The sequence below is a fragment of the Harpia harpyja genome, chromosome 5 (assembly GCF_026419915.1).
Source record: "Harpia harpyja isolate bHarHar1 chromosome 5, bHarHar1 primary haplotype, whole genome shotgun sequence".
Lineage (NCBI taxonomy): Eukaryota > Metazoa > Chordata > Aves > Accipitriformes > Accipitridae > Harpia > Harpia harpyja.
The window spans coordinates 76,581,314-76,608,640 of NC_068944.1; the positions used below are offsets into that span (position 1 = coordinate 76,581,314).

Here is a 27,327-nt window from a genome sequence, read left to right on the forward strand (position 1 = left end):
ACGAATCTGCCTTATGAGCATTTAGCCTCTTCTTGTCCTAAGAGATTAAGTAGCTACAAAGCTGCGTTTGCATCAAGATACTCCAACCACGCCAGTCCACCACGGCTTTGCAGCATGTTGGGTGGCTGCTGCTGGAGACATTAGGGTGCAATCCCATTTTATTGTGGTGCTAAGTGGCTGTACACCGTAGTTTTAAAATGATTAGCTTTAAAAAGGTTTAATGGCAGTGTAAATCAGGATCTTAGGGCATACCCATAGGAAAGAGGAGAAGACAATCTTCATTATCAGAGTATTTTTAAGTAGCAAGTGCTTTAAGAGGCTAGCACGCCAGGAAATTTCAAAGACTCCGAGAAGGTGATTTTTGAAACTCAGATTTTCTATTGTTTTTAAAATACCAATAAGTTATTTGTGCAAAAATTGAAGCCAGTCCTTTATTGGTGGTCCCCAGGCAGTAAGATCTCTCTGCAAATGTCACAGATTTATGAGGCTTTTTTCCTTAACGCTCCAGCCTTCAAAGTGCCTCTCTGTGTATCCCTGAAAGCCAGATCCAGGAATTGCTTCTTTACAGGAAAAAAACTCATTGTTCTTAGACTACACAAGTGGGTCACTGAACTGTTGCTTGCCTTTGCGATGCCAGTGAATCCAAATTAGCTTGACTTCCACAGAGGATATAGGGAAGGAAAGCAACCAGCATTAATCAGAGCAACACAAGCAGCTCTTCCAAAACAAATTAGCTTCAACAGTCAGCACACAGAGTCCTTCAGTCAGTGTGGCCAAGCTGAACTTAGGCCAAACTTTGCGTCAAAAAGAGTAACTGGTTTAATATGTATCCGTGGAGTCTGCGTTTGTTTCTTTTTCTTCCTCTCAATCCATCTGCAGGAAGCTATGAACAAACTGAGCAAAGTAAAACTGCTCATCTTGTTGCAGCCAGCCCCTCTGTGTGATGTTCAGCCCACTTAAGTTAATCTCAAAGGCAGGCACTGAGACCATCGGGTGTCTAGATCTCCCCTTTTTTTCGATAAAGGGGTGGGTGATAGGCATGGGATTCATTTTCCCTTGAAATGTTTGCAATGTAATTGCTATCGTCTGGACTTTATAGACAAAGGAGAGAACAGACATCTCCAGAGAGGCAGCCATCAGACCTATGTCAGACATCTCCTGTGAGATGAGACGAGGCGTGGGCTGGAAGAAATTCCTCCTTCTGGTTGATGTAAAGGGAGTCCAGACACTTAACTCAGACATACGTATGTCCACCAAACACACTCATATTTGGTCCAATAAATCCCTACTTTCCACAGAGCAATTTGACCCATGTTAAAATAGGTGTTTTAAGATAGGTGGGTTGAATCATTTTCTCTAGGGACACGGGCAGTGACATTTCAGGAGACAAATCTGGGCCATTGGTATTAAATGGCAAGGGTCGTCATTTCTGCTTTAGGTCCAAGAGTTGAGAGCCTCACAGAAAACAAAGGCACCGAAGCAAGTCTACTGCAAGAGATTACTTCTTCTGGCTTCTCTCTGCCAGACTTGTTTGCCTCTCAGTCATCTTTTAAACTTGAATTTTCTAGTGAGAAGTAGGACAAGAAAGTAAAATTGTCAAGTTTCTGTGACCAAGAGGGCTTTTGTATGGGAGCAAGCCTCTGTTCCTCTACTCCTGGTATCAATATCCAATATTTATGCTTTCATTTGCATTTTGACCCTGCATGTTCCTACAGAAAATGCAGTGGCCAAGTTTAACTGTTACCTGTAGTAAAAATAAGTTTAAGCGCAAACAATTATTCTGTAATGATAATAATTTAAAATGAGAGGAAAAAACCTGCTAATAATTAAAAAAAAAAAAAAAAGTATTTTTTCCAAAGCTCTGACAGCTCCCACTAAACCTTTTATGCCTCTGGCAAGTAATACCTTTTTTGCTCATGATTAATTACAAATTCATCTACCACATCCTCTATTGCAGCACAGATATAGCAAGTACCTCTCACCCAATATAAATCAAGCAGTGCTGAAATCAGAACATATACAATGATTTACAATGGCAGGGAAAAATTTATGGAAATAAAAGTGAATATGACATAAGATAAATTTTTTCTACATCATGGATAGGCATAATGGGTATTGCTATTTTTCTATACGGTCCGTAGAGTCTCTGTAATATCTGACCGCCACAGAGTCCTTAGTGAATTTACTTGGCGAAGCAGGGAAGTGTTACTGTCAGGGGGTGAAGTCTACAGCTGAGAAGAGGGACTACAGGCAATAATGTGGCTGCCAATTATGGTACCCAGCATGGACTCAGGGACTTCCTGTGGCATCTAAGATCAAGACCGTAATGATAAATTGAAAACATCTACTTTCCTGAGCTGTCTGATCCTTCCTCTTAGAAGAACAGTGCCCAACCCTTCTTCTGAGACAAGCTGCCTCATGTCAGATGGAGACACACAAGGGTTGCAACTTGGTATCTCACCTCTGTATGGGGACCAGTGAAGAGTTATACCTACCTCATGATGCATGTACATGTCCACTGAAAAGGGGGAAGATGTGCAGGCCCATAGGGTAGGAGATGGGAGAGAACAGAGAGGAGGGAAGCAGAATCATTTGCACAGCCACCTACTGCTCCCTTCCCTGGGCTGAGAGCAGGGGCTGGCTGCGGGCTGCACTGAGCCCCACAGCCTTGTCCAACCTGAAAGTTGGCCACCACTACCTTACTTACCATCTATTTCCCTCATACGTTCTTTATTATAGTTTTACAGTTTTTGAGGGGGGAGTGGTTGTTGAGGTTTCATTGTGGGCGGAGGAAGAGTTTAGATGGGGGGCATGAGAATTCACAAAAAGTAATAAAACACTACTGTTAGTATGCACACCTCAAGATGAAAGAGCACCTAACAAAATTTAAAATGCAGGCAAAGGAGCTCAGCAGGAAGATATTTACATTTGTTTAAACATTTCCATCATTTCAGGGAACCTAAATGCCTTATTTTGTACTAGTTAAAGAAAAGCTATTTACTGACGCTTTGTTATGTTAATGCACAGGTTGGAACTGGTGTGCCAAGTTGTATTGGTGAAGTGACTGCATTGCATTATATGCAAACATTATGTTAAATCTCCAGTGACTTAATCTTTATTCCTGACAGAAATCTGTTCATTAAGGTCTACAGTAGGTCTTAAGCTTGAGTGTTTCAGCAAAGATGACATTTCTGATTTCTCAGTTTATGTACGTATTTGTTGATATACTCATATAAATACTACACACACACACGCACATATACATATAAATAGGAATAAATAACAAATGTATGTAAGCCAGTCTGCATTTACAGGACAATCATACTGTACTAGAGGTCGTAGGTAACAGCCAAACACATTAATGAATTGGCAGTTTAACAAAAGAAGGAAAATGACTCAGTAAGATTTATAAAACAGTCTGTGCTTTTGATCTCTGAGCAGCACAGAAGAGTACAGAGGGAATTTAAAGTGTATAAAACTATGGCAGCTCCCTTGAAAGCAGTTCACCCACAAAGCCATCTGGCTGATCATTTTCCCAAATCCATCCTAGATATTTCTAAAGCAGCCAAAACCACACATACAACCTGGAAGGATGGCCTATACTCGCTCTGTATTAGGTGTATGTATGCAAGTGGCACCAACATCGCTTCCTACAAAAGCCCTTGAGGGATGTGTGACCAAGACCCTTCTTGTCACATTATAGAGACAACGTCCTTTTGGATATAAGATGAGCAGATAATCACGGCACATAACAGAGGAGGCATCATATGCCATTTGACAAACCCCAGACCAGCAGGCCAGCAACCAAAGTCACAAAACCACCTCATTTTCTGTCCATATCTCAGGGAACCGCATGAAAGAGGTGACAAAGAGCAAGCTGGGGTTGCATGCACTTGTCTAGTCGTTCTCATCCAGTAGTGTACAGGTTAGCTACCTGTCCTCTACAGGAGATCTGGACTGCACTTTTTCTTTGGCAGCAGAAGTTTCCAAAACGGTATTTGTCTATACAGGCTTGTTTCAAGGGCAAGGGAGACTGTGTTTTCCCATAAATACCAGTCAGCACACATTTATGCCCTTAGCAGCAGTTGAATTGCTAAAACTGGCTATATCTTCATCTTGATCAACATATCTGAGGAATAAAGGGCCTCCTAACTGGGCAGGCTATTTCAGCAGCTCCTGCTGGCTGAAGAAAGCAGATCCTTTACACTGTGCTGCGTTCATTTTCTGCCTGACTACTCTTTGACCTTCTTAGCCAAAATTGTCATTAACTCATTTGCAGGTTTGCAATCGGCTCTACTGTCAAGTATTAAATTTATTCTAGTCTCATTTTAGACTTCATGCAGTAAAACCGCAACAGGCTATTTTCAAAGCAAATGCAGGATTACGTGCAAGGTGACACACATTATCTTGAATATATGTGCCTTTAAAACCAAAATGTAGCTGAAGACCACACTTAGTTTCTGCAACATCAAAGTTCTACAAAAGTTGTTCTTATTACCCACAATTGGCAAAGTACGTTTCACCAGAAAATGAGCTGTAGATAATTTTAAAATCACATAACTCCTTTTCAGTGGAGTAAAATGCCTGTGGCTCTTACTCCTTTGGTCTGGAAGTTTGCCCCAGACCTTCAGAATTCATTGTGTCCAAGGACCAACAAGGAGGCACTATGTACTCACATGGACCTCAGCTACAGTTTGTCATAACAAGACTCCAGATACATGAAACTCAATTTGGACTTCAACAAACTCATTTATGATTGAGGAAAAAAGGAAACTAACAGCTTTTGTTCTGTTAATACAATGCAAGCAATAACAATTTTTTCTTTGTTCGCTCTCCCGCACCCCCTTTCTCCCTAGGAAGTACTAGCTGTAAGCATCAAAGAGTTCTTTCTGGTCAAGCTATTTTCAAAAAGATTAGTGTTTCATGTGTGTGTGTGTTTTATTCTTGCACCAATGAAGAAAAAGAAAAAAAACAACCAAAAAATCGACCTTCAAATTGCCTTTAAAAAGTGCTGAATGCCATTCCCATAGCTGTTATTCACCAACCACATCATGTCTTTCAACAACTCAGTTGTTCTTAAAAAGCACTGTTGCCTGATTATAGGGAAACACTCCAATAAGAAGCACATATACACTTAAATGATACACTTTTTATGAAGTCTTTCCAAGAACAACAGTAGTGAATTATTGAGTTTCCTACTGGGAAATGTGTCTTTAATATGCAGATCTCTTAATGACTACTGTAATGCAAATTGTCAATGCTACAGTAATTTCATCATATATATAAGAAAAAAGTTTAGCTCTTACTTAGAGTATGCTTTATCATCTTTCCAGGTAGCACAAATCCAAAGCAGCCCATGTGCCATGTGGTTCACAGCCGCCAAGTGTTCTCTTTATTTTAAATACTATTACTGAATGTATCTGTAGGGTTTTTTAGACCCACTTACTTGGTGCTGACTGGCTTTTGCCAACTGCTCATTGGCTGATTCTACATTAGAAGATGCAGTCTCAATGTTGGCTTCAATACTATCTGCAAATTAAGATAATAGAAGATAATTACAGGGTACAAACCTAAAACAAAGACTTTATACCAACAGCAATTCAGCAATTTACTCATGGGCATAAAGACATCAGCAGCCTCTTGTTTGCAAGCTGTAGTACTACAGGGAAATAGGAACACCACCCATTTTGATGAATACCTAACCCATCAGTCAGAGGCAGTATGACTGACAGCTCTCCATGTGTCCCCAGACAGGATGGAGGTCAGCAGCTCATCCCATTCCCACTGAAACCAATGGGAAGACCGATAGAGAATTCAAAAGAAAGAAGCTCAAGACTGGTAAATTGACTAGATGAGAGTTAAATTACAGAAGGGGCACAGCAGACTGTATCTAAAATTATCTCATTATTAGAGCTCAGGGATAAGATTCATCTGAGTACTTGTGGGTTATTGACCATCCCCAGGTGGCTGTACTTAAGCAAGTCACCTCGGGCGCTATCACCGTCAACAGAGAGCAAGTCTGTAGTGTGCAATTCATCCCACTATAGTAGCTGCCTGCTGCTGATGATATTAGACGAATAACAACCTAAACTCCTGGATGACATTTCCAAGCTGCAAGTGAGGTCTGTACAGATGGCTCAGATTGAGACACATCGCCTCTACCTAAAATTAAGGGAGAAGAATCTCACCCTAGATTGCTAGGTATGATGTTGGGGGAAGCTGGAGGAACCATGAGGAATCAAAATGTGACTAGAAAAGAAAGATTATCAGCTACACCTTGCAGCTGGCAGCTCCTTGCTTCCACCAAAGACAAGTATTCACTTAGACTCCAGAGCGGTGCTTAGAAAGCAAGACACCTATGGTATAAAACCTGCAAATAAGGGTTTGTGTTTCCAGCAGAAATCTTAGAAATCTTCACCAGTTTGTCCCCTAAGAGATGTGCAGCCAATAATTCCTGGCCACAATGGAAGATCATGTGCACTTGGTCTGCTTCTGTGTTTTCAAGCAGATATTGCACCATGGAGCATATGGAAAGGATCAGGAGGAATTCAACCACAGGTAGAAATTTGAGAATAAGGTTCCAGGGATTCCTCTAATCCTTAACAAAATTAATGGAAATTCTTCAACTGATGGTATTAGGAGTCGGATTAGGACATGCCACAGAAGATTTAAGTAATTTATTCTTTTGCTTTTGAAGGAAAGAACACTAATTAGTCTGGCCACTTTTGTGATGGGTAAAGAAATGAGGGTTTGCAGATAAACTGTGGAAAGTGGTTGTGTTCGGGTTTTGCCATTTTTAAGTGAAACAGTGTTGCAAGTCTGTTAATGTAATTATGCATTTCTGATAACACAACTTAAAAAAAGAGCAAAGAAACCACAAACCAACAGAACCGTGGAATAAACAAACTTCATCTTAACACTTAGAAACCTGTTAAAAGTCTTGTATTACACCTGGGAGAGATGGTTTTCCATTCCTTTTATTTTTGATTATGCATGCTGTAGTACACAAGAAAAAAACTACATGGCCAGCACTTTTATAGATTGATATAGCATCATTTTATTAGCTATATCCTATGCTTCTCAAACCATTTTTATTAAGACTTTAACACCGCGGACCTCGGTTGGCATCACTGACCTCTGCCCAAATATTTTTCTTGCATTCAGGACTTAGAAGGAAGAGACCAAAAGGCTTCTAAGGAACTCAACCTCTGTCTGTGAAGAAATATCAAATTTTCTTCTACAGAGCCTTAGAAGAGCTGCATCCACACACATGCACACACCAGTGTGACAGCCTTGAAGAGTTTACTTCCAGTATTGCATTGAGCTGAAGGCATTTCTGGGAACGTGTCAGATTTTTCTTTTCAATACGAGGAGAAAAAAATGGTGCTGAATTACCAGAAATGATGAACAGAAAAACGATTGGCACAACAGCACACTGCAGTGAGCAGCATTTTTGCCATGTGAGTGGATCTACCCAGGGTCTACCTCAAACAAGTGTGCCTGAGAAACAAGGTGTTTCTTCTGAGCGAAACGTGGTAGACAGATTTCAACCTGTCACTTGATAATAATGACGTCATAGGCGAGTTTACAAGGAAAACCCTACTACCACATCTCCACAAGTGCTATCACTGTCAATTGGTATCACACTTCTGTTTAAAAAGAATAGATGTCCCGACTCCAGGGCTGGCCCTGGTGTCTTTCCATCCAGACATTGAGGCTGACTCACAAATCAGTAATTGGTCATTCTACATATTATTTTATACGAGTAGCAGTAGAGGCACACTTGATGTTTTCTGGTTAGAATTGAGAAACAGCTGAAAAGTGGGCTAGATTGGCTTTGTAGGACAGGGGAGTGCTTTCTGTGTTTGCATGTTAAGACAGTGCTGTGTAATTGGTAACTACAAGCCCCAGTCCAATTTCCAGCACTGTGTATATAAGCCTCTCTGCATATGGAAACAAAGGGCATAAGGCAGAGAACCCAAAAGAGTTAATACATTCATCAGCCAGAATAACTTGTCACTCACCCAAGGTGACAAATTCTTAGTTGCCTAGTTGTTGACAAGTATTTACTTGTATGTTTAAGCATGACTACATGATACATAGTTAAGCAGATTGGTTTCACCTAAAAAAATTTTTATACGTTCTGTGGAAGTCCATAAGAACTAGCCACTGGGACAACACCAGTTTGCACCAATTGAAGTTCAGATCCTGACCACTCAAAGCTCCAACATGCCATAGCTTTCCTACAGCCAAGCTGTTACACGTTAGGGAGAAAAGAAGAAAAAAATCAGGTAAAAAAATTGAACCAAAACTAGGAATATATCCTGCTGGGACATTTGCTAATTTTAGAAGCATGAAGTCTGGCCATGGTTTTGGGTTACAAAATACAACTTTACACAGGAAAGCACCTCCATGTTTTAAGCTACTTTGCGACAGGATTTGGAAGGGATGGGGGGAGTGTGCTCAAAGCCTTGACAACTACCTAATCAAAGTAACAGAACTTGCTCATGTATCTGGTGTTTCCCAGGACCTTAGTGCAGACATCCTTCACTACTCAACACCTCTTAAAGGCTGATTGTCCTCAGAAAATTAATCATTTAGGCATAGAAAAGCTACAGAGGAGAACTTTATGAAAGATATCCTACTGAAACAAGAGTAATCTGTCTGTGCTCCTCTTGGGGCAGGGGGAAAATCACAAAAATGAGCTTAATTTATCTTCCTTAAATAGCCCTCTAGAGGAACCCAGCCCTCTCTGTTGCCTGCAGGGGGGCCTAAGGAAATTTGCCTTCATTAGATAAAATTAAACACTGTGAACGCCCCCTTAGCACTGCATGGAATTGGCTAATCATGTTATGCACTGTGTTTTGCAAATATCTACATTTTTCCCAGCACAGGCTTTCACAAGTAGGATGGACGTGTGTGTTAGATGTCCTATATGAGTTGATGTGATGTTACAGGAGGAGGCTGGACCCTGGTGGCACTGTTTCTGCTCACTTTTTCTCCTAACAGGGGAATAACAACCTTGGAATAAGCAAACCTCCCAGCTAAAAATTTTTTTGAAGCGACTTGTAATCCTGAGACACAGGGAAAAACTAAAACAAACAATAAACCACCAAAACAGCTCTAAAACTCTAGCAAAATGAGACATAAATATGCAAAACAATTTAACTAGATATTTCTGCTGATTAACACAGGAAAGCAAGGGAAGGAAAGAGAATTTGGGTCAAATCACAAGGAAGTAAGTAATAAGTCAATGATGAATGTGTTCCTCAGCTACTTCAGTACCTTTGCTGAATGCTAGTGATGATTCACAGCTTCACCTTGCTCACTTTCAGTCTCCTTACCAAGGTGCATTGCTTGGGGATGGAGAGGCAAGTATTTCCAGACGGGCGGTAGGATCCTAGGTAGAGTGAAAAAACCTGCTGGAGGGGTCTGCCTTTTCCCTTCTCTATGGCTTTGGTGTGAAGGGACAGTGACTCTGTTCCCAAATAGGTGAAATAACCCAGCCCTCGGTCTGGGATTTTCCAAAGACCCTGAATCCCACAACAATTTCCTGTCCTCAGTCTGCGATGACAAATTTATGGTGCAGTTTGAAAACAAACAAAAACCTTAAGGCAACGTGATCGCCATTTTATTAAACTGAGGGACAGGGCTGCACCAAAAGCAGATGGTGGTTGCAAACAAATGCACCAAGGAATTAGGAAAAAAGATTTCTAATTTTCCAGCTAAAATACATCCTTTCACTAGGAGCAGTGAAAGTGACAGAGGCAACCAGCTTTTAGATATAATTTGATATGTTTCTATGACACACTTGTCACACAGAGATAGCAATCATGATGACCCCAAGAGGTGTCTTTCAATCCTATTTACCTGTCTTCTGAGATCAAACCCTGCTAATGACCAAGAGGAGTCTTATATGTGAAATTACTGGAGTGACAGTGGCTGGAGTGGGGTTTTTGTCCTAACATATCAAGGAATCCCCCGTATGACCTGCACCTTTAAAGCGGCAAGAATGGACTGGTTTCACAAGGCAACATTTTTAGTAAAACCGCTTGAAAGACAGGAAAGTGAGCCTGTGAATGAGAATTTTAAAATGCTCCCACTTGGCCGTAACCAAAATGGCCCCCTTCAGGTTTCATAGTATGTTTTTATTTTTAGCGCTTTAATAAGCTTAACCCTCTTTTATCACTACAACTTCCGGCTAAAAATAATAAATATAACATACTGAGAAGCACGATAAAAAAAAAAAAAAAGAGTATTTTGGTAATGTATAAAGGTTTCTTTCCTAATTAAAAGGAAGTTCAGAGAGATGCAAGTTCGGAGAGAAATTGCTTTCAGTGTGAAAATGAATTTTGCCCATTCTAATTGCCATGTACTTGGAGAGTTTTAAGTGAGTGTCATTCCACGAACAAAAGACCCTCAGGCTCTCTACAGGCACAACTGTGGATGTTAAGGGGAAGGAAAACTATGACAGCTCTTCTGGAGTGAAGTTTAAAATGGCTTAGGGTTAGTCATTTGCAAACTTCAATGTAAACATCATGTTATAAATTCCGCACACGAGAGGATTTATAAAATAATCTCGCCCATATGCTAAACTAAGGCTAAATGGGTCACACTGGCTTAGATTGGTGCAATGAAATACAATTTGCAGCTCCATGAATCATCAGGAGCTGTGTTTATTGCTTCCAACAAAAGGCAGATAGAACCTAGCTTGCTATTTGATTTTAGCAGAGCTCTAATTCTTCCACACAGTAACACACCACGGCCCTCAGATGTAAGGATTGAGGCACCGAACAACCACTCACTCTCGTTTTCCAGGCAGACCACTATTTAAACTACCCTGAAATGTCATAACCAGCTCTTCCTGCTGGCTTTCTTCGGCCAACAGCCCAAAGCCCTAGTCTGTATGAATAAAAGCGGCTATAAGGCAATGGCCGAACACCAGCATAAATTTACAACACTTCAGCTCCTGAGTGATTTATACTGTCCTTGAAATGCATCTTGGAAATGTCAAGTATCTGCTACATATGTATGTGCTGAAAAATGGTATTGCCCTGCCAGAGGTTTGCCATGCCTGCCAGGATACATCTTCCAGCGATTTAAAATTCAAATGTTGTCCTACGTATATCTATTGGAAAATAGCACATCCTACCAGAGAATAAGGTAACTCATATCGTTTGCTCTGTGCTAAATGGCAGAGTGCAGAAATATTACCACTTTAGCAGATGCAAAGCAATTTACCGTTCTTTTTTTACAGAGACAAATGGTCTCAAATTACTGATATTTACCACAGGAGAAGAGTCAGCATATGAAGAGTTTCCTGAGGGTGCATGGTATGGCCTCTGCCCTCATTGCCTGGTGTACAATTTCTGCTAACTATCATCTGAGGTATCCACAGTTCCCATACGATGCTCTCATATGGCTTTGGGTAATCTAAGGCTCTAGTTTTAATCCCACAAAATTTGCACATGGGAGGATATTATATCATGGCAATAGACCTGATTCGCTTTTATTTTTTTCAATTTCATCCTCTATCTGATGAAAAAAGGTATTACAACAAGACATTTTATGTGCAGACATTTATGGGCATGCCGGTTTTTCTTTTTTTTCTTAAAATAATCTCTGAAAATAATTTAAAGAGCAAAACAGCACTCAGTCTATCTTTGATTGGGAAATTCCAACTACTTGTCCGTAGCACACTCTTTCACTTTCCTTGTGATGTAAACTCAACACTTTTTTTTAATTCTGTAAGACATCCAAGTTAAAGAAAGTATTATTCAAAGTGCAATAAAATATGTTTCTTTAAAATGACAAAAAAGAAAGAAAAGATCAAAATAATTATATTTGTTTTTTCCAAATCCAGCTCATGAATTGACACAGTTTGGAAAAATGCCTTCATTTCATTTGCATGCAGGATTTTTCAGAAGTCCACTTTTGTCTACAATTAACACAATGCTCGCCTTCCATCATGCAGCTGAGTGCATAAGCTATCGAGTCCTATAGCTCAGCCTCATAAAGCGTCAATCTGAGTTTGTCACGGGAATAAATGAGGATGATGGGGGTGTTGATTCATCAAAATAAATATACTTTATTTCTGCTTGCTGTCTTGGAAAGATCATATATTATACCTACGAAGTAAAGTCATTGATATTTACAACTTGCTTGACCCCTTTTGCTTTACATGGTTCGTTTGATTTACTAACCCACCGAAGCCATGGCCTCCCAAACACAGTCAGTCCGTGGCAGAGTATAACACCTCCCAGCAGAAATAAACCAACCACCTGGGCAGCTTCTGCCTTTATGACATTTACTGCTCAATTGCAGCATTACTAGAAATTGAGAGCACAGCAGTTCCAACTTCCCCAAAATGACTTTGGATAAATTGGTGTGAGAAGAATCCTACTGGTGGCAATAAACCTCATAAAAGGAAGAGCCTTGTTTCTTGTACAAAATTAGCTGGCTCATTAACTGCAAGTATACCAGCCCAATCACATTACGAGGGTCAAACACAGAACAGCAGACAAATCTTTAGGCATTAGTAAATTTGCAAGTGTAGTGTCACCCATTATTCTTTCCCTTATAAACCAGCATGTGGTGTCTTACCAGCGCTGTCAGCACTAGAGCTAAATGTAGAAGGCCACATACAACAAGGGAAGACACAAAAACACACTCACCGAGAGCAGAAACAGGAAAAAGGCACAAAAGCTCATTCATTTTTCGTGCTGCCTATTATCCCAAGTAAAATGAGTTGGTCAGACATCATGGTAGCCCACACCTGACTCCAGCAATTCAGTTGTAGCAGTGGTCATCAACCTATGCCTAACATGAAACTGAGCACCTTACAGACTCTTCAGTGCTGCCCAAAGCCAAGGATGTGTGAAAAATGATAACGGAGGCCACCACCGCTGCAGTCCAGATAAACACGGAGAGCAAGGGCAGTGGTATACAAAACACCACGACCTTAAAGTTGTTGCCTACAAGGCAATTAAGGGTAGTAATACTATGCAATTTCAGCAGCTGGGGTGGTCTAAAATAAAGTTTTGTTTGACTTAGATAACAGAACAACAAACTGATGACAGGGTATATACCTAAGATGAACGAAGAGTGGAGGTTTCTTGGGAAGCGAGTGGGAAGCAGAATGGATTATCATTAATTCAGAAATCAGTGTACCCTTCCAGCATGGGCTGTGCTCTGTACTGACATGTAACTCCATGTCTCAACAAGTAGCTGAAAGCAAGAGAAGCCAAGAGCAGCTTTCCCAATTCATCAGGAACCAATAAGAACGTAAATGTACCCATTCACATAATAGCGTCCTCTGAGATCTCTTAGGAAACTTAACCAAATGAGAGACTTTGCAGACCACATTCAACCGAACGTAGTTATCAAAGCTGTTACATTCAGGTATTCAGGGACCATTCTCAAGATGTGTTCATTTTCTGCAGATGTCCCAACCGAGACACATAACTCAGGAGAGTTTAGTTAAGGATCCAGCTGAACGATTTCCCAGCTTGGTTTGCATTAGAGCATCTGACAACAGACTCTTGGCTGTGCCATTCAGGCAGGCAGACTGGAGGAGGACACGTGTGGAAGGGTGCTAATGGACCCCCTTGACTCTTGACAGTATCTACGTGTTAAACCAGACTTCAGGTCAGAAAGGCAACAGTGATAAAACAGGCAAGAAAACTGAGCTAATTTCACATGTGAAAAAAAACAACAAAAAACCTCCAAACCTAAAAAAACCTCTCCACATTCAAAAGATTCTAAATTAAGCAATACATTTGCATTCATGCAAATATATTTTACTTTGAAGGTGGTTTATTATTATTATCATTAGGCAATAAGTGACAATGTGGTATGTCAGTGAACACCAGCATTACTTGAGGACTGAATATATTGACACCATCAGGAAGCTCTTCCGAGACTGAAGGAAAGCACCAGCTGCCGTGTTTATATTTATCTTGGCAGGTCTGTGGGCTCTAGCCTGACAGATACCACGTAGGGATGTTTGTAAAGCGAGGGAGCATCCACTTTACATCACGTTATGAAGTTTCTTCACCCTATTATTTTCAAATATAAAATGCCCAGGCTTCAAGAGTGAAATGAAAGGTTAGTAGCACCAAGATCTAAGCCTGGATAAGTAACGGAAGAAAAAGAAAGTCTGAGGAAGTCTTTCGCTTAACACACTGGGGTCTTCTCCCAGCAAGTGGGAATTGCTGTGCAAACAGATTTGTTTACATTTGGTCTGGACAAAGAGGTAGAGGACTGGTAAATTAGTTGCTGTGTGTCTGCTGCTGTAATCTTAAAAGCGGTGCTCAATATCTCTTGGGATCTTGGGTGACCTTGGGATCTCTTCCCATTTTAGGGAGTTGGGGAGGTTACAGATACACTGGCAGAAGGCTGGTTCTAAAATGGTCCAACAGAGGAAGAAATGTGACTCTTTTAAAAGTGTAAAATGTTTTCAGAACAACGTGGGTTTTTCCTTGTGGCTTTGAGAAATGTGATGGATCTGCAAACAGTGATATAAGTGATGAAAGTTGAATTAGAGCAGTTTAGATAAGGGATGTAGATCTTGCGTGTTATTTTGGCATAACTAGTAAGGTTACATACACAGGTAGGATGGAAAAACAGCTCTTCTAAAACAAAAACAACAGCATTTTATTTTGCCTTAGGCAAAAAGAATGCAATAACTGTAATATTCAGGTCATCTTTATTCTCTGTTACAACACAAACAATGGACAAATATGCACTTGCCTTCATGAGGTACTAATACAAATACTGGCAGCTGTGATGTGGATGCTTTCTTCAGAGGAACTGGGGATTTAAGGATTCTCTTCTCCCCAATGCCAGTTACAAAATTAGTTTCATGGAACTATGTCTATTTATCCCAGCATGGCAAATGGAAGAACAAGCTTGAACATGTAAAATAATGACGTGCAGTATGAAACACTGGGAATGTTTCAAGCCGTTGAGGCACTTGTAGTTCAGTTAAGTGGCCATTTATGAACATAGAAATAAGTGACTGTTCCTCTAGCAATCAGCACCAATGTAATTTATTTCTCACAGTGCCAAGTCCTTAAACCTTGCCTTGGATGCTTTTGGCTGAAGAACGAAGAACCCTTCTGCTACCATGAGAGTAAAGTTTAGCATTGGAGATGGCCCTCTTCTAGTCATCTGGAGATATTGCCATTTGTGCATCAGATCCCCAAAGTTATTATCAATGCACTCCAGAACCTCCTGGATTGTTTATGCCCTGCTGTGTTGTCCCTGCAACAGAAAGCGGCATGGTTGAAGTCCCACATGAAGACCAGAGCCTGTGAACGTGAGGCTGTTCCTATCTGTCTGTAGAGGGCCTCATCCACTTGCTCTTCCTGATCAGAGGGCCTACAGCAGACACCCAGTACAACGTCCCCTTTGCCTGTCCTCTTTTTAATCCTAACACATAAGCTCATCCATCCCCAGGCAGAGCTTCAAGCACTCCAACTGCTCTCTTACGTAAAGGACAACTCCTCCTCATCTTCCTACCCTGTCCTTCCTAAAGAGCCCGTATCCTTCTAATGCAACACTCCAGTCATGGGAGCCATACCACGTCTCTACGATCCCAACAAAATCATAGCCCTGCCACTGCACGCAGATCTCTAACTCTTCATGTTTATTCCCCATACCGTGTGCATTAGCATACAGGCACTTTTAAGATGCGCCCCAGCATGTTGAGTCCCTGGAGAGGGTTTGGGGTATTTGTCCACAGTGATGCCTTGTAGGCAGCTTGCTAGAGGTGACCCAGCCCAGGCCCCATTTTGATGACTTTGTGAACCCTTCTTGCCACACTGTCCCATGCCTTTTATTCAGCAATCCTGTCCATTGCTCCCTCACAGGACTGCTGGTCGCCCTGTGCCTGCCCCATCATTCCTAGTTTAAAGCCCTCCTTAGGAGGTCAGCTATGCTGTTGGCGAAAATAGTTTTGCCCTGCCTAGTGAGGTGGATCCCATCTCTCCCAAGCAGATGCTGATCTGCAAACAGGGTCCCATGGTTATAGAACCCCAAACCATGTTGCCGACACCAGTTCCGCAGCCAATTATTAATTTCTCCTATTAATACGCTCCTCCTTGCACCTTTTCCCCTCACCAGCATCCTGTGTGATAAAGCTGCATAGGGATGCTTTTGCCAAGAGCTCCTGTAAGTTTGTGTTGAAAAGGCTCTTTCTGTTGATTTAAAAGTAACCTAGGCCACTGTCTTGTTTTGGCTTCAAGGGCCTGGACTCACTGATATGGTAATGCTCAGTTAAATATTCATATCAAAGAGATGCCATGACTAGGAACACAGGCATGGAGTTTATTTGCAGAAGACAAAAAATAACAGAGATATGCTGCCCCGAGCTTGCATTTCCCCTCATCTATTTCCTCCTTGCATGACAGAAATTGCTCTCTACCCTAGGGAGTGTTATGGATGTATTCATTAAGGAACTGGCCCACACGCTAGCAAAACTACTTTTAGGTTTTTGTAAGAATTATGGGTTACTCTGCCTGTGCCACACATAGACCAGACAAGCTCTTCCCATTAATTCTGGCCAGCTCAGGTGAGCCAGAGAGTGGTTTGCTCTACAGCCCTGGGAGCATTTTGCTGAGCGGTGCACCTCACATTCCCTGGATATGTATTTTCCCTGTATTTCCTAAACAAGCACACACGGAGCTTTCATTTCATGCATGTAAGTGAAATGTATAAAAAAAAAAATAAAACAAGTGCCAAGAGAATTGTCTTTTATCATCGTTGCTTTTGAAATTTCACTGTGGGAGTTTCGACTCCCTTTACCTCCTGATTCTTAATCTCACTTACTTCTGTGTAATATGAATGTCAAAAGATAAACGGTGGGACCTTTCAGCGATTGGTTGGGAAGATACCTTGACTGGCTGCCAGGCTGAAAAGATACTCCTAAAGAAACTATTAAAAATCTGCTGCAGTGAAACAGGAAGAAGAAAGAATGTGTCAGATATAAAAGCAACAAAAAACTTATGCTGGCTCAAAGACAAAACGTCCTACTTAGTCTAACTGTTTCTCACAGGCAAGTTAATACTGGGGTCGCTTCTGTGCATGGGCAGCATCTTAAAATAATAAATATTGCCTTAAGAAAAGGAGTTGCAAGGATCTTGAAGCTAGCTGATGTATGTTGTCATGTCCCTCAAGGCATTAGCATCTGATGTGCTTTTAGGAGATGAATCAGGCTCCAAAGTTATCCATGTACAAAAATGAGCTTCCAAACAAGCATAAGTGAAAAAAAAAAAAAAAAGAAATACTAAAAAGTTGGGTTTAGATATCATCTTGATTTTTTTCTGCCCTTGTGATCCTGAGTGGTGTTTCTCGGTGGGATGCAGCTACCTCATTTCAGTGTGAAAGGAGGTATCTTATGCTAATGGAAACTTGCAAAGGTATGAGCTTGGCAAAGAAATCCAGAATGATTAATAAACAGCAGAGAAGAGTTTCTTCTTTTATGATCTACATATGGCTGTCTTAGGACTTGGTCCAGCTCCCAGGAGCTCCAGTGAGAACTCCAGCAGGTTAGAAATATCTCCAGAAATCTTGCTTCTCTGGAGTTTAGGTCCCTCAGTGTGGCTTTGGGACTATCAGCTCTCAAATTTGGAAGTAGACAGTTGCTTCTGAAGCACTTCACAGTATTATCATATATACACAAAATAAGAGATACAGAAAAAAAGTCTGATTGTTCTTAACTGCATCAGAAGACAGCAGTGACAAAGACAAGGGTCAGAGGGAATTTAAAAGGAGCTGATCTACTGTGTCTTATCTCTCTACTCACAAAAAGTGGTGGCTGTCAGTGATGGGCTGCTCTTAAACATAATACTAGGGGTTACTCTCATCTCTTTTCCCAAGTTTTCCCTACCATGCTCCTAGCCACTGGTAGCTGGAGAGCAAGAGGTCAACTAATGGGCAGAAACTTCAGACTATGCATGTGAGCTCATCATGATGTTAGGCTACTGTAAATTTAATCAGATACACCCTGCAATGTGGAAAGAAAATTCCACTTAGGAGAAGCAAGTTGCTTAATTTTCTCCACCGCCATCAATAATCATAACAATAATTGCTATGACTATTGTTTTTTAATTACAGTTCCAGGTAGAAAGGAAGAAGTGGATCCCTTTCCAGTTAATGTTTTGTATTCCTCAGCTTCCTTTTTACAGTCAAAAGGGAATGGATTAATCTCCCTGTGAATTCTATTTTATGCTAAATATACCAGCTAACTATCCTTAATATGAGAACCCTATTGCACAGGGCAGCTTGTCAGATCAAAACATCACTGATGTACAAAATGCCCAAAACACAGGAAAAATAATCACAGCATCAACAAAGAGCTGCTTATGAGGGACCACACAATACCACATTGGAATGGTGCAGGAGGGTAATAAAGCCCATATTTTAAATGTGATACCTACCTATTGTGTCTCCTTGCTCATGCACCATGGAGGCCAGGTCTTTAATGATCTGGTTCACATCCAACATGTCACTCTGAAAAGACAGAAAGTCTAACATTAATGATGAATGGGTAATACCCAAGCATAAAAGGCATGTTCCACTGTCAAGCTTTGCAAAGAAAAAACAAACCTGGAAAACTTCATCTGTGTAAAATTAAAAGAAAAAGTTATAATGCTCCCACAGTAAATCAAAAATCTCCTGAAAGCCATGGCTTGCTGGATCTATGTCAGCCAGTTGACTCAAGCTTTCTATAAGAAACAAGTAGAATGATCAGATTATATATTTGCTTTTCAGAATTGCAGAGGACTAAGAGAGAAAAACCAACAATAAAAACAACAGCAGCAAACCCTTCTCTTTCTAGAAAAGTTATTGTTGATGCAGGCCATTCATCCCAGACTGTGGATTCTTATGTAGAAATGGCTCTCTTTCAGCATAGCATCCATCTCATAAAATACTATTCATAAACTGATTGAGATATGATCAAAAACTCACTGAATTTGAAATTTCCTTATTGGTAAGGCAATAAGGAAAGACCTGTTTGATGAACGGATTCATTTATATATTTCCAAGCATTAAAAAAAAAAAAGTAACTAGATTCAGCACTGAAATTTTCTTAGTTAAAACACAGCAAATTGCCAGTAGTTTGTTTCCCTCATTTCTGAAGACTTACCATATATCTAAGAGCAAATGTGAGCATATGTTACCTTCATATGACACTGTCTCTTACAAAAAGAATTAATCTAGCAATAATAGACATAATAATATAGATACTGCTAAATGCACTACTAGTAAGGCAACATTAGCAGAGCAGAAAAAAAACCCCACTCAAACAAGATGCACTTTGTTAAGCTGTACAAATCACAGAATCACAGAAACATTGAGGATGGCAGGAACTTCTGGAAATCATTTAGTCCAACACCCCTTCTGAGAGCATTCAGTTAAAGCAGGTTGCTCAGGGCCATGTCCACTTGGTTTTGTGTATTTCCAAGGACAGGGACTCCACAGTCTGGCTGGCCACCAGTATGTCCATGCATCCCTTGTACTGGGGAACTCAGCACTGGATGCTTTCTAAAGCGTTGAAAACATTTCCTAAGAATCTGCTTCTCCCGAGGCTATTTGCACAGTAATTCATTTATCTGCTTGGGTCCTGTTGCAACTCTAGTCCCTCATGCCAAAAGGTCCGATTGCTTCCACCTCACTTTCAAAGAACTCAGCTTCCCTACTGGCAAATTTAGAAAATGCTGCGAAATGAATCCACACCTTTCTACTGAAGTTTGTCATGAGAATATAAGTGGCATAACATTTAATCTTATAATGCAATAGGCTTGCATTAATTTGCGCTGAAGCCTGGGAGTCCCATTGTGAATTTTAGAATATACCAAATTGCTGAATAACTGAAGAAGTGGGAGAAACAAAAGGTTTAAAAAGCTGTGAGAAATCATAATAAAACAAAAACAAAACCCCAACCAAAGACTGGGTAATGCATCACAAAATGGACTTCATTCATTCACTCGTCAAGCATAATGAAGCTTTAATTATGTATGGTATTATTCATAACTTGTAAATACTGCAGAATATTTTGTAAAAGCAATGAAGTTTAAGTAACTTGAGATTGCACTTGAGCACTGTGGTAGTAAATCATTGCCAGGAAATGAGGAGAAATTAGCTGTGATTTTTTTGGGTGGGGGAGTTTTGGGGTTTTTTTGTGAAAATCTTTGAAAAGAGAAAGCTAAAGTTTAGCAAAATGTGAAAAACTGAGAATTAACTTTAATGTGTTGTTCTGCTCTCATTTAACTGCTTGGTAAAAGATGATTAAGGAAAAAATTAAACAAACAAATAATAATACTAAAAAAGCCCAGAATGCTCATTTGTCTCTCTTGGCTAAATTGCCACTGACATCAGTCTTTGGTTTCTGTTACTTGCAACATAAACAAAATTCTCTCTACCCTTCAGTCAGTCTGTTTTATTTTATTCTGCTTCTTTTACAGCACTTTAAGTGAATGCAGCTTAAAACTCATGAACATGTTTTTGCATGTACACTTGGTTAGATAGAGGTTATTGCAATATAGTAAATTATACATGGCACGCCCGCAAAGTATTTTCCATTGGAATAAAAAAAGCAGGCAATTTGGCCTAAGAAAGATCAGATGATATATTGACTCCTCCTAGGGTCCTTCTCAGCTAATTTAACTGCAAGGAGTTGGGCTGTCTGCTCACCAATCCCCGGATATTATGACGAGAAGGGAAGAATGAGAAAGGAAATTCAATGCTGTATATGAACAGTGCTGTTTCAGATTTGCCATTTCTATCCAGGTACTTGGGACAAAACAGCCATCTGCTGCTGCAGAGTATAGATCCTTTTCATAACATTGTAACAACACTTAAAATTAATGTGTAGTAAACATGCATTAGTTAAAGCCAGCCGCTGAGTTGCTAGGAAGAAAAAAATGCGACTACTGTATTTAAGGAAAAACAAACAGGAGTGAGTTGTAAAGCACAGAGCACAAAGCAATCTGACCTGAAGCAAGGAATCTGTTGAATAATTTAACCTGGCAATGTGAAGTTTCAAAGTCCCTGATATATGTAAGCAAAACAAAAGAAAAAATAGAAGAAAGAAAAATAGCCAGAAATAAAGACCTTCCATAATGGAATATACCTAGGAGCTATGCTCCTGTTCCTTCTTGCCAGGTTAGCTCTATCATGAAGTACCTCTGAACTTGCCAGGCATTGGAGTTTGTTAGCAAAATCAGATTGCCTTTGGTTTCCCACATTTACACATACTATGCGGAATTCACGGTGAAATACAGCTCCTCATAAATCTCTTTGAGTCCACAGAAACCAAGAGTACAACAGTAAGCCACCGTTCCAAAAATGCTGCCTCCCTGCCAGGTAACTAGGCTGGGGTTTTTTGGGTTTTAATCAACACCAGCCTTTCCTGTCTGGCAACAATTCACTCACTACATTCCACAGCAAGAGGGAGACAGATTTAAATTGTTTCATCTAAATCCTCTGTTTTGTTTTGTTTTGTTTTGATTTTTTCCCCAAAGGAGAAATCCATTGTTCAGATTAGTAGACAGGATTTAATGTCATCAATGCTGGAACAAAAAGAATTAAACTAGTCAACAGTAAAATTAGAGACGGCAAAAAGAAATGGCAGTAGCTAAAGATAACCAAAAACCAGAGAAGTACCAATAAACAAGTCGTGCAGATGAGAAAGTCAGAGCAATGGAAGAGTTTGGGACCCTGAAGATCCGGAGGATTAACTCTCACTACGGAAAGTTAAGTTTGGAAACTTCTTAACAGAAAGTACTAGGTTAAAATGGCAGGACTATCTGAGTCATTTAACCTGACTCAGTAAGTGAATAATGTCACTGCAAACTACTGAGATTTTGGAAAAAAATCTGAAATTCCCACTCTGGCACAGAAACGGTTGGAAATATGATTTTGCAGATAAACTAGAAATTTCCTTTTCCCATTTTTTACTTGAACAAGACCACAATTTAAACATTTTAAAAATTAATCTGGGAGCAAGTCGGGTTGTAAAACCCAGACATTGTTACCAAGACGGGAACAACCTAACCATAAATCCCAGCAGCCCATTTCCCCACAGAATGAACATTACTGAGGTATTTGCCAAGACAGCAAATAAGTAAACCTCCTCTCACTTCCACTCTCATGCTTAGTGGGGTTAAGATTTATCCACACTGAAAACTTCTAACACAGCCACAATGAAAACTTCTAACACAGCCCTGACCTTAATGTTATCATAAGGACACTTCTGTATTCCAGCCACGAGAACGGACTTAAATAAACCAGAGAGGGGAAACACGCTCTCCTCAATAGGACACAGAACAAGCATGTGCTGTCAATAATTTCTCTCTCACATTTAGCCAGATCCCAGCATCCTTTATCAATGTCAGCTCAGGTCCTCAAGGGAAGAGTCACACTTATTTCTAAGAATGTTTGCCTTAGGTTTGTATAAAAAATGGGATCAGAAATATCAGTGGTCTATCCCATTCAGCACATGTGCTTTTGTGTGTACTCACAAACCATCCACCCATTTTTTTAAAGGACTACAAATTAGCATCGAAATTAATTGCTGACTCAATGTTCAGGAGATGCTGAATTCTACAAGTGAGGTCCCATTCTGCCCCACCATCCACCCTGCAACAAGCAACCAGGAGAGCTACAAACTAAACCTGAAGGAGATTCTGAAAGATGTAACATAATGTCCATGTGTGTATTTCTGTATATGGAAGCACTCCACAACAAAATAAAGTAAAACAAAACCCTAGTCCTTGTTATCTTTGGGGAAAAAAACAAAAGCCCAAAATGAAAAAAACCCTTTGTAGTGTATGGCATGTTTTACCAAAGAGATGCTGAGATGCTCCTTGTGTATTGTCCCATCTGCAACATCCTTGGGCCATCTCCTACCCTGTGGTCCACCATGCGTGAACCACAGATCCAGAGCACACAGAACGACTAATCAGAGCATGGTGTTCATCTGTCCCTATTCTGTTCTACAGGGGAAGGAAGGGAAAGGGAAAAAACAATATAAAAAGTGAGCAAGCTTCTCTGATGCTAGATGGGCAAAAACTAAATCTTGCTGCAACAGCCTTTCAACAAATATTTTTCTCTTGTCTATGGCTGGGGAGAAAAAAATGACATTCTATAAATCAAACTGATTCAGCCTAAGCAACAACAGACCAGCCGAAAATTGGTTTGAGGGCAGAAGCTATCCAGAACAGCAATTACAGACTGAGTTAGATCTCCTCTGGGACTGAACAACAGCCAGTGTGGGGAGTTTCTCTCTCCCTCTTGCTCGCTTGTGCGCTCTTCCTCTCTATTTTGCTGTCTTAGCGGTCAGTGCCATCTCAGAAAGTGTAGCACTGCACTGCATAATTAAAATAGTTGTGCCGAGTTTCAGCATGCTAATCCAACATCTACCTGGGGACAGTGGGCTCACAGAAACACAACATGAAGAGCGTTCCTGTCCACCAAAAGACAAATGAAGAGGCTGTGGAAGGTGAGATGCCACGAGCTCATCAGGCAGAGGTGAGACCATTGCAGAGGGTACCTCAACAGCAATGAATAAAGAGATCCTGGAACCAGCCAGCTAGTAAAATCTTTCGTTGTGCCTGTGGTGGGTTGACCCTGGCTGGATGCCAGGTGCCCACCAAAGCTGCTCTATCACTCCCCTCCTCAGCTGGACAGGGGAGAGAAAATATAACGAAAGGCTTATGGGTTGAGATAAGGACACGGAGAGATCACTCACCAATTACCATCATGGGCAAAACAGATTCAACTTGGGGAAAATTAGTTTAATTTACTACCAATCAAGACAGAGTAGGATAATGAGAAATAAAACCAAACCTTAGAACACCTTCCTCCACCCCTCCCTTCTTCCTCGGCTCAACTCCACTCCCAATTTTCTCTACCTCCTCCCCCAAGCAGCACATGGGGACGGGGAATGGGGGTTGGGGTCAGTTCCTCACATGTCTCTCCCACTCCTTCCTCCTCACACTCTTCCCCTGCTCCACCGCGGGGTCCCTCTGACAGGAGACAGTCCTCCACGAACTTCTCCAACATGAGTCCTTCCCACGGGCTGCAGTTCTTCACGAACTGCTCCAGCGTGAGTCCCTTCCATGGGCTGCAGTCCTTCAGGCACAGACTGCTCCAGCGTGGGTCCTCTGTGGAGTCACAAGTCCTGCCAGCAAACCTGCTCCAGCGTGGGCTCCTCTCTCCACGGGGCCACAGGTCCTGCCAGGACCCTGCTCCAGCATGGGCTTCCCACGGGGTCACAGCCTCCTTTGGGGATCCCCCTGCTCTGGTGTGGGGTCCTCCCCGGGCTGCAGGTGGAGATCTGCTCCACCGTGGACCTCCCTGGGCTGCAGGGGGACAGCCTGCCTCACCGTGGTCTTCCCCACGGGCTGCAGGGGAATCTCTGCTCCGGCACCTGGAGCACCTCCTCCCCTCCTTCTGCACTGACCTGGGGGTCTGCAGGGCTGTTGCTTTCATATGTTCTCACTCCTCTCTTACAGCTGCCATTGTACAGCAGTGTTTTCCCTCTCTCATATATGTTATGCCAGAGGCACTACCATCATTGCTGATTGGCTCAGCTTTGGCCAGCGGTGGGTCTGTCTCGGAGGCAGCTGGCGTTGGCTGTATTGAACATAAGGGAAGCTTCCAGCAGCTTCTCACAGAAGCCACCCCTGTAGCCCTCCCCGCTACCAAAACCTTGCCACACAAACCCAATACAAGTCAGAAATGACCCAATGACATGTTCAATCTACCATGACATCTTCAGTGCAAATTTCTGTGTAGTGAAAGAAGCAAGGCTGGTGGGTGGGAAGATCAAATTGCTCTGCGTATTTGAAGAGGAGGCAGAAACAACTTCTACTGAAGGACTGGCAAGAGTGGAAAAGGTGTCAATATATTTACTGCAGCTCACTTGCCCTTGTTCACTCTAATGGACATCTCAGACCAGATACACACGTGGTTACTATTTATTTTAGTGATCTACTTGAATGAATTGGACATAAGACCTCCAACTCACCTTCTCTATCATTCCCAGTGTGTGTCTTCCCACCAGCAGCAATCTGAGCATGAGCGGGCATGACAGGCAGTTCCCTTGGAAAACTCCTCTCCTCTTAGCCATGGAACTGCATTTGAAGACATGTCTTGACAGCCTATGTTAATGATAGGCGTCATTATCTCTGATACTATCTAAAATGTGTGAGGCATGTGGGGGCAACAGCACATTACTGTGAGCTGTGTTAATACTGTTTAGCCACCTTTTGCAGGACGTTCTTTCTCTGAAGCTTCACAACCGTACATCTGGATCAGATTGCCTGCAAACATGCATTGCTATCACTATCTCCCATGTACTCTATATCCTTCAGTGTTTGCCATTATAGAGATTGAAGACTGTTCAAGGCAGGTATTTTCTTTCATGGGAACTTTATCAGTTCCAAGTCTGTTCTGAAGGTCAGAACTGGGCTGTAGTCTACGGGAAATATAATAATACAAATGATAGGAAGAGATACGTTGCCCTTTTAAAATCCTTTAGATCTGGAAACAGGAGACGTGTTAAAGGAGAAGGTCATCAATAGTTCTGTTTTTATGCAGGTATCCTCACTTTATACTTTTGAAAATGTGGCGTACAATAAAGTATCAAAGGTCATGTAAAAAGTACTTGTTACTAACCACAATTTTGAACTTCACATTAATTTACATCCAAACTTTCATTTACATTCAGCAGTTTGTAAAGGTATGTGACTTCACATATGCGTGTACATGTGAGTATTTATACAGGCACATATACACATGTATTCCTGTGTACCACAAACACACCCACCTGTATAAATAGTAACTGTATATGTAGATACGCTAATAATTTTAAGACCTAACTTGCCCCCGACATACACCAGGTTTTAAATGAGCATTTGAAGCTTAGCAGATTGCAAAGATAAAAACACAGCCTATTTCTGTCTACAGTAGCACAAAATGCACCTTAAATCTCAGGCTTTTTTTTCCTGGCTAAACACACTGGTGCCAGATAAGCAGGAACACTGATATGTTCTGATAACAGGCAAGCAAACAAAAAATAAAAATTGGTATGTCTTGGTTAGTTTTGACAAAAAAAAAAGCTGTATTGATTCCATTTTGCCTTCAAGTTAAAGCCATGATAGTTTGATATCAGGCAGAGCAAAGGCAAGACTGGCTCTCATGAGAAAACTGAAAGGCAACACTTGTATGGGGAACAAAGGAATTATGCAACAAAGTCAAGGTGCAGAGCAAACAGAGAAATGTTTCAAAAATCATCCATGATGGAGGAGAGCATTTATATTTTCTGCAGTGCAACACCCTTCCTTCATCCCCACCGCTCTCCTCTTCCCCTAGAAATTCATAAAGCCCCTGATAGCGAGTTGCCCACGAAGAGGGAAAGCTGAAGGGAGATCCACAAACCAAGTAAATGAAGAAACAAGTGATTTCATTACTCTCCTGAGTGCGAGGGAAAACATCAGCTCTGCTCTCCAAAAGGGGGCATGCCACAATTTTATTTCCCTTTACTCGGCATCTGATGTTACTGAACCTTGTTAACACAGCTGGTGCAAGTCTCTGGGACGTCATAATGCATGTTTGGAAGCAATACCACCAAAAATGCATTAGACTGGTCATACCTAACACTTATTATTTACACTTCTTAGGTTATGCATTTATTTTGTCAATGTTATAGAAGAAAGTATCAGCACCCATGCTACAAACCCAACCTTTTGCTCTCCTGCAACCAAGTTTCTAGCTACTCTACCACTAAAGAAAGATCAATATCCTTGTGTTTCCAACAAACCCTTGGGCTGTCTGTGAAAGAGACTCACAGGCTAGAAATATTTCTTCTGTTTTCTGCTATGCTAGAAAGGTTTTTGTGGGATTTTTGGCCAACTAACTCACCTGTCCCAGCTTCCTGGAGTTGAATTAAGGAGTCCATTTTGAGGTAAATTTACTTATGTTTAGGGGATAATCAAATGGCACAACAATAAATGCATGAAAGACCCCAAAAGAATAAATACAAATAGAGATAATGAAATGCCTGACATTGTAGCCTTCATATTCTAGAAATAAAAATGTTCAGTGAAGAAGAAAGGTTCTTCCAATAGAGAATATCCATTAGTATTTAGAACACATGTTGCAGCTTAGGGTTTGTGAAATTTGCTGGCCTGACACCCTGAAAGCGAAAATGAAATATAATGCAAAATGTAAAACTGAAAGCCACACCAACCAGAGAAGAAATGTCCACCCATAATTATCCATAGCCTTGTCTAAGAAAAAGCTTTTGGGAGCAACAGA

At 41.0% G+C, this 27,327-nt stretch overlaps 1 protein-coding gene across 6 annotated transcripts in view; it reads right to left on the reverse strand.

Annotated features, from left to right (window-relative positions):
* The window catches only part of TSNARE1 (t-SNARE domain containing 1), a 491,728-nt gene that overhangs the window by 176,734 nt on the left and 287,667 nt on the right, over positions 1-27,327 (reverse strand). For all 6 annotated transcript variants that reach the window (XM_052787740.1, XM_052787739.1, XM_052787738.1 and 3 more), the window contains 2 exons: positions 18,441-18,513; positions 5,447-5,529 (listed from right to left, as the gene is read on the reverse strand). In XM_052787740.1, the coding sequence (XP_052643700.1) occupies positions 5,447-5,529; positions 18,441-18,513 (156 nt within the window). The remainder of the gene's footprint in view (positions 1-5,446; positions 5,530-18,440; positions 18,514-27,327) is intronic.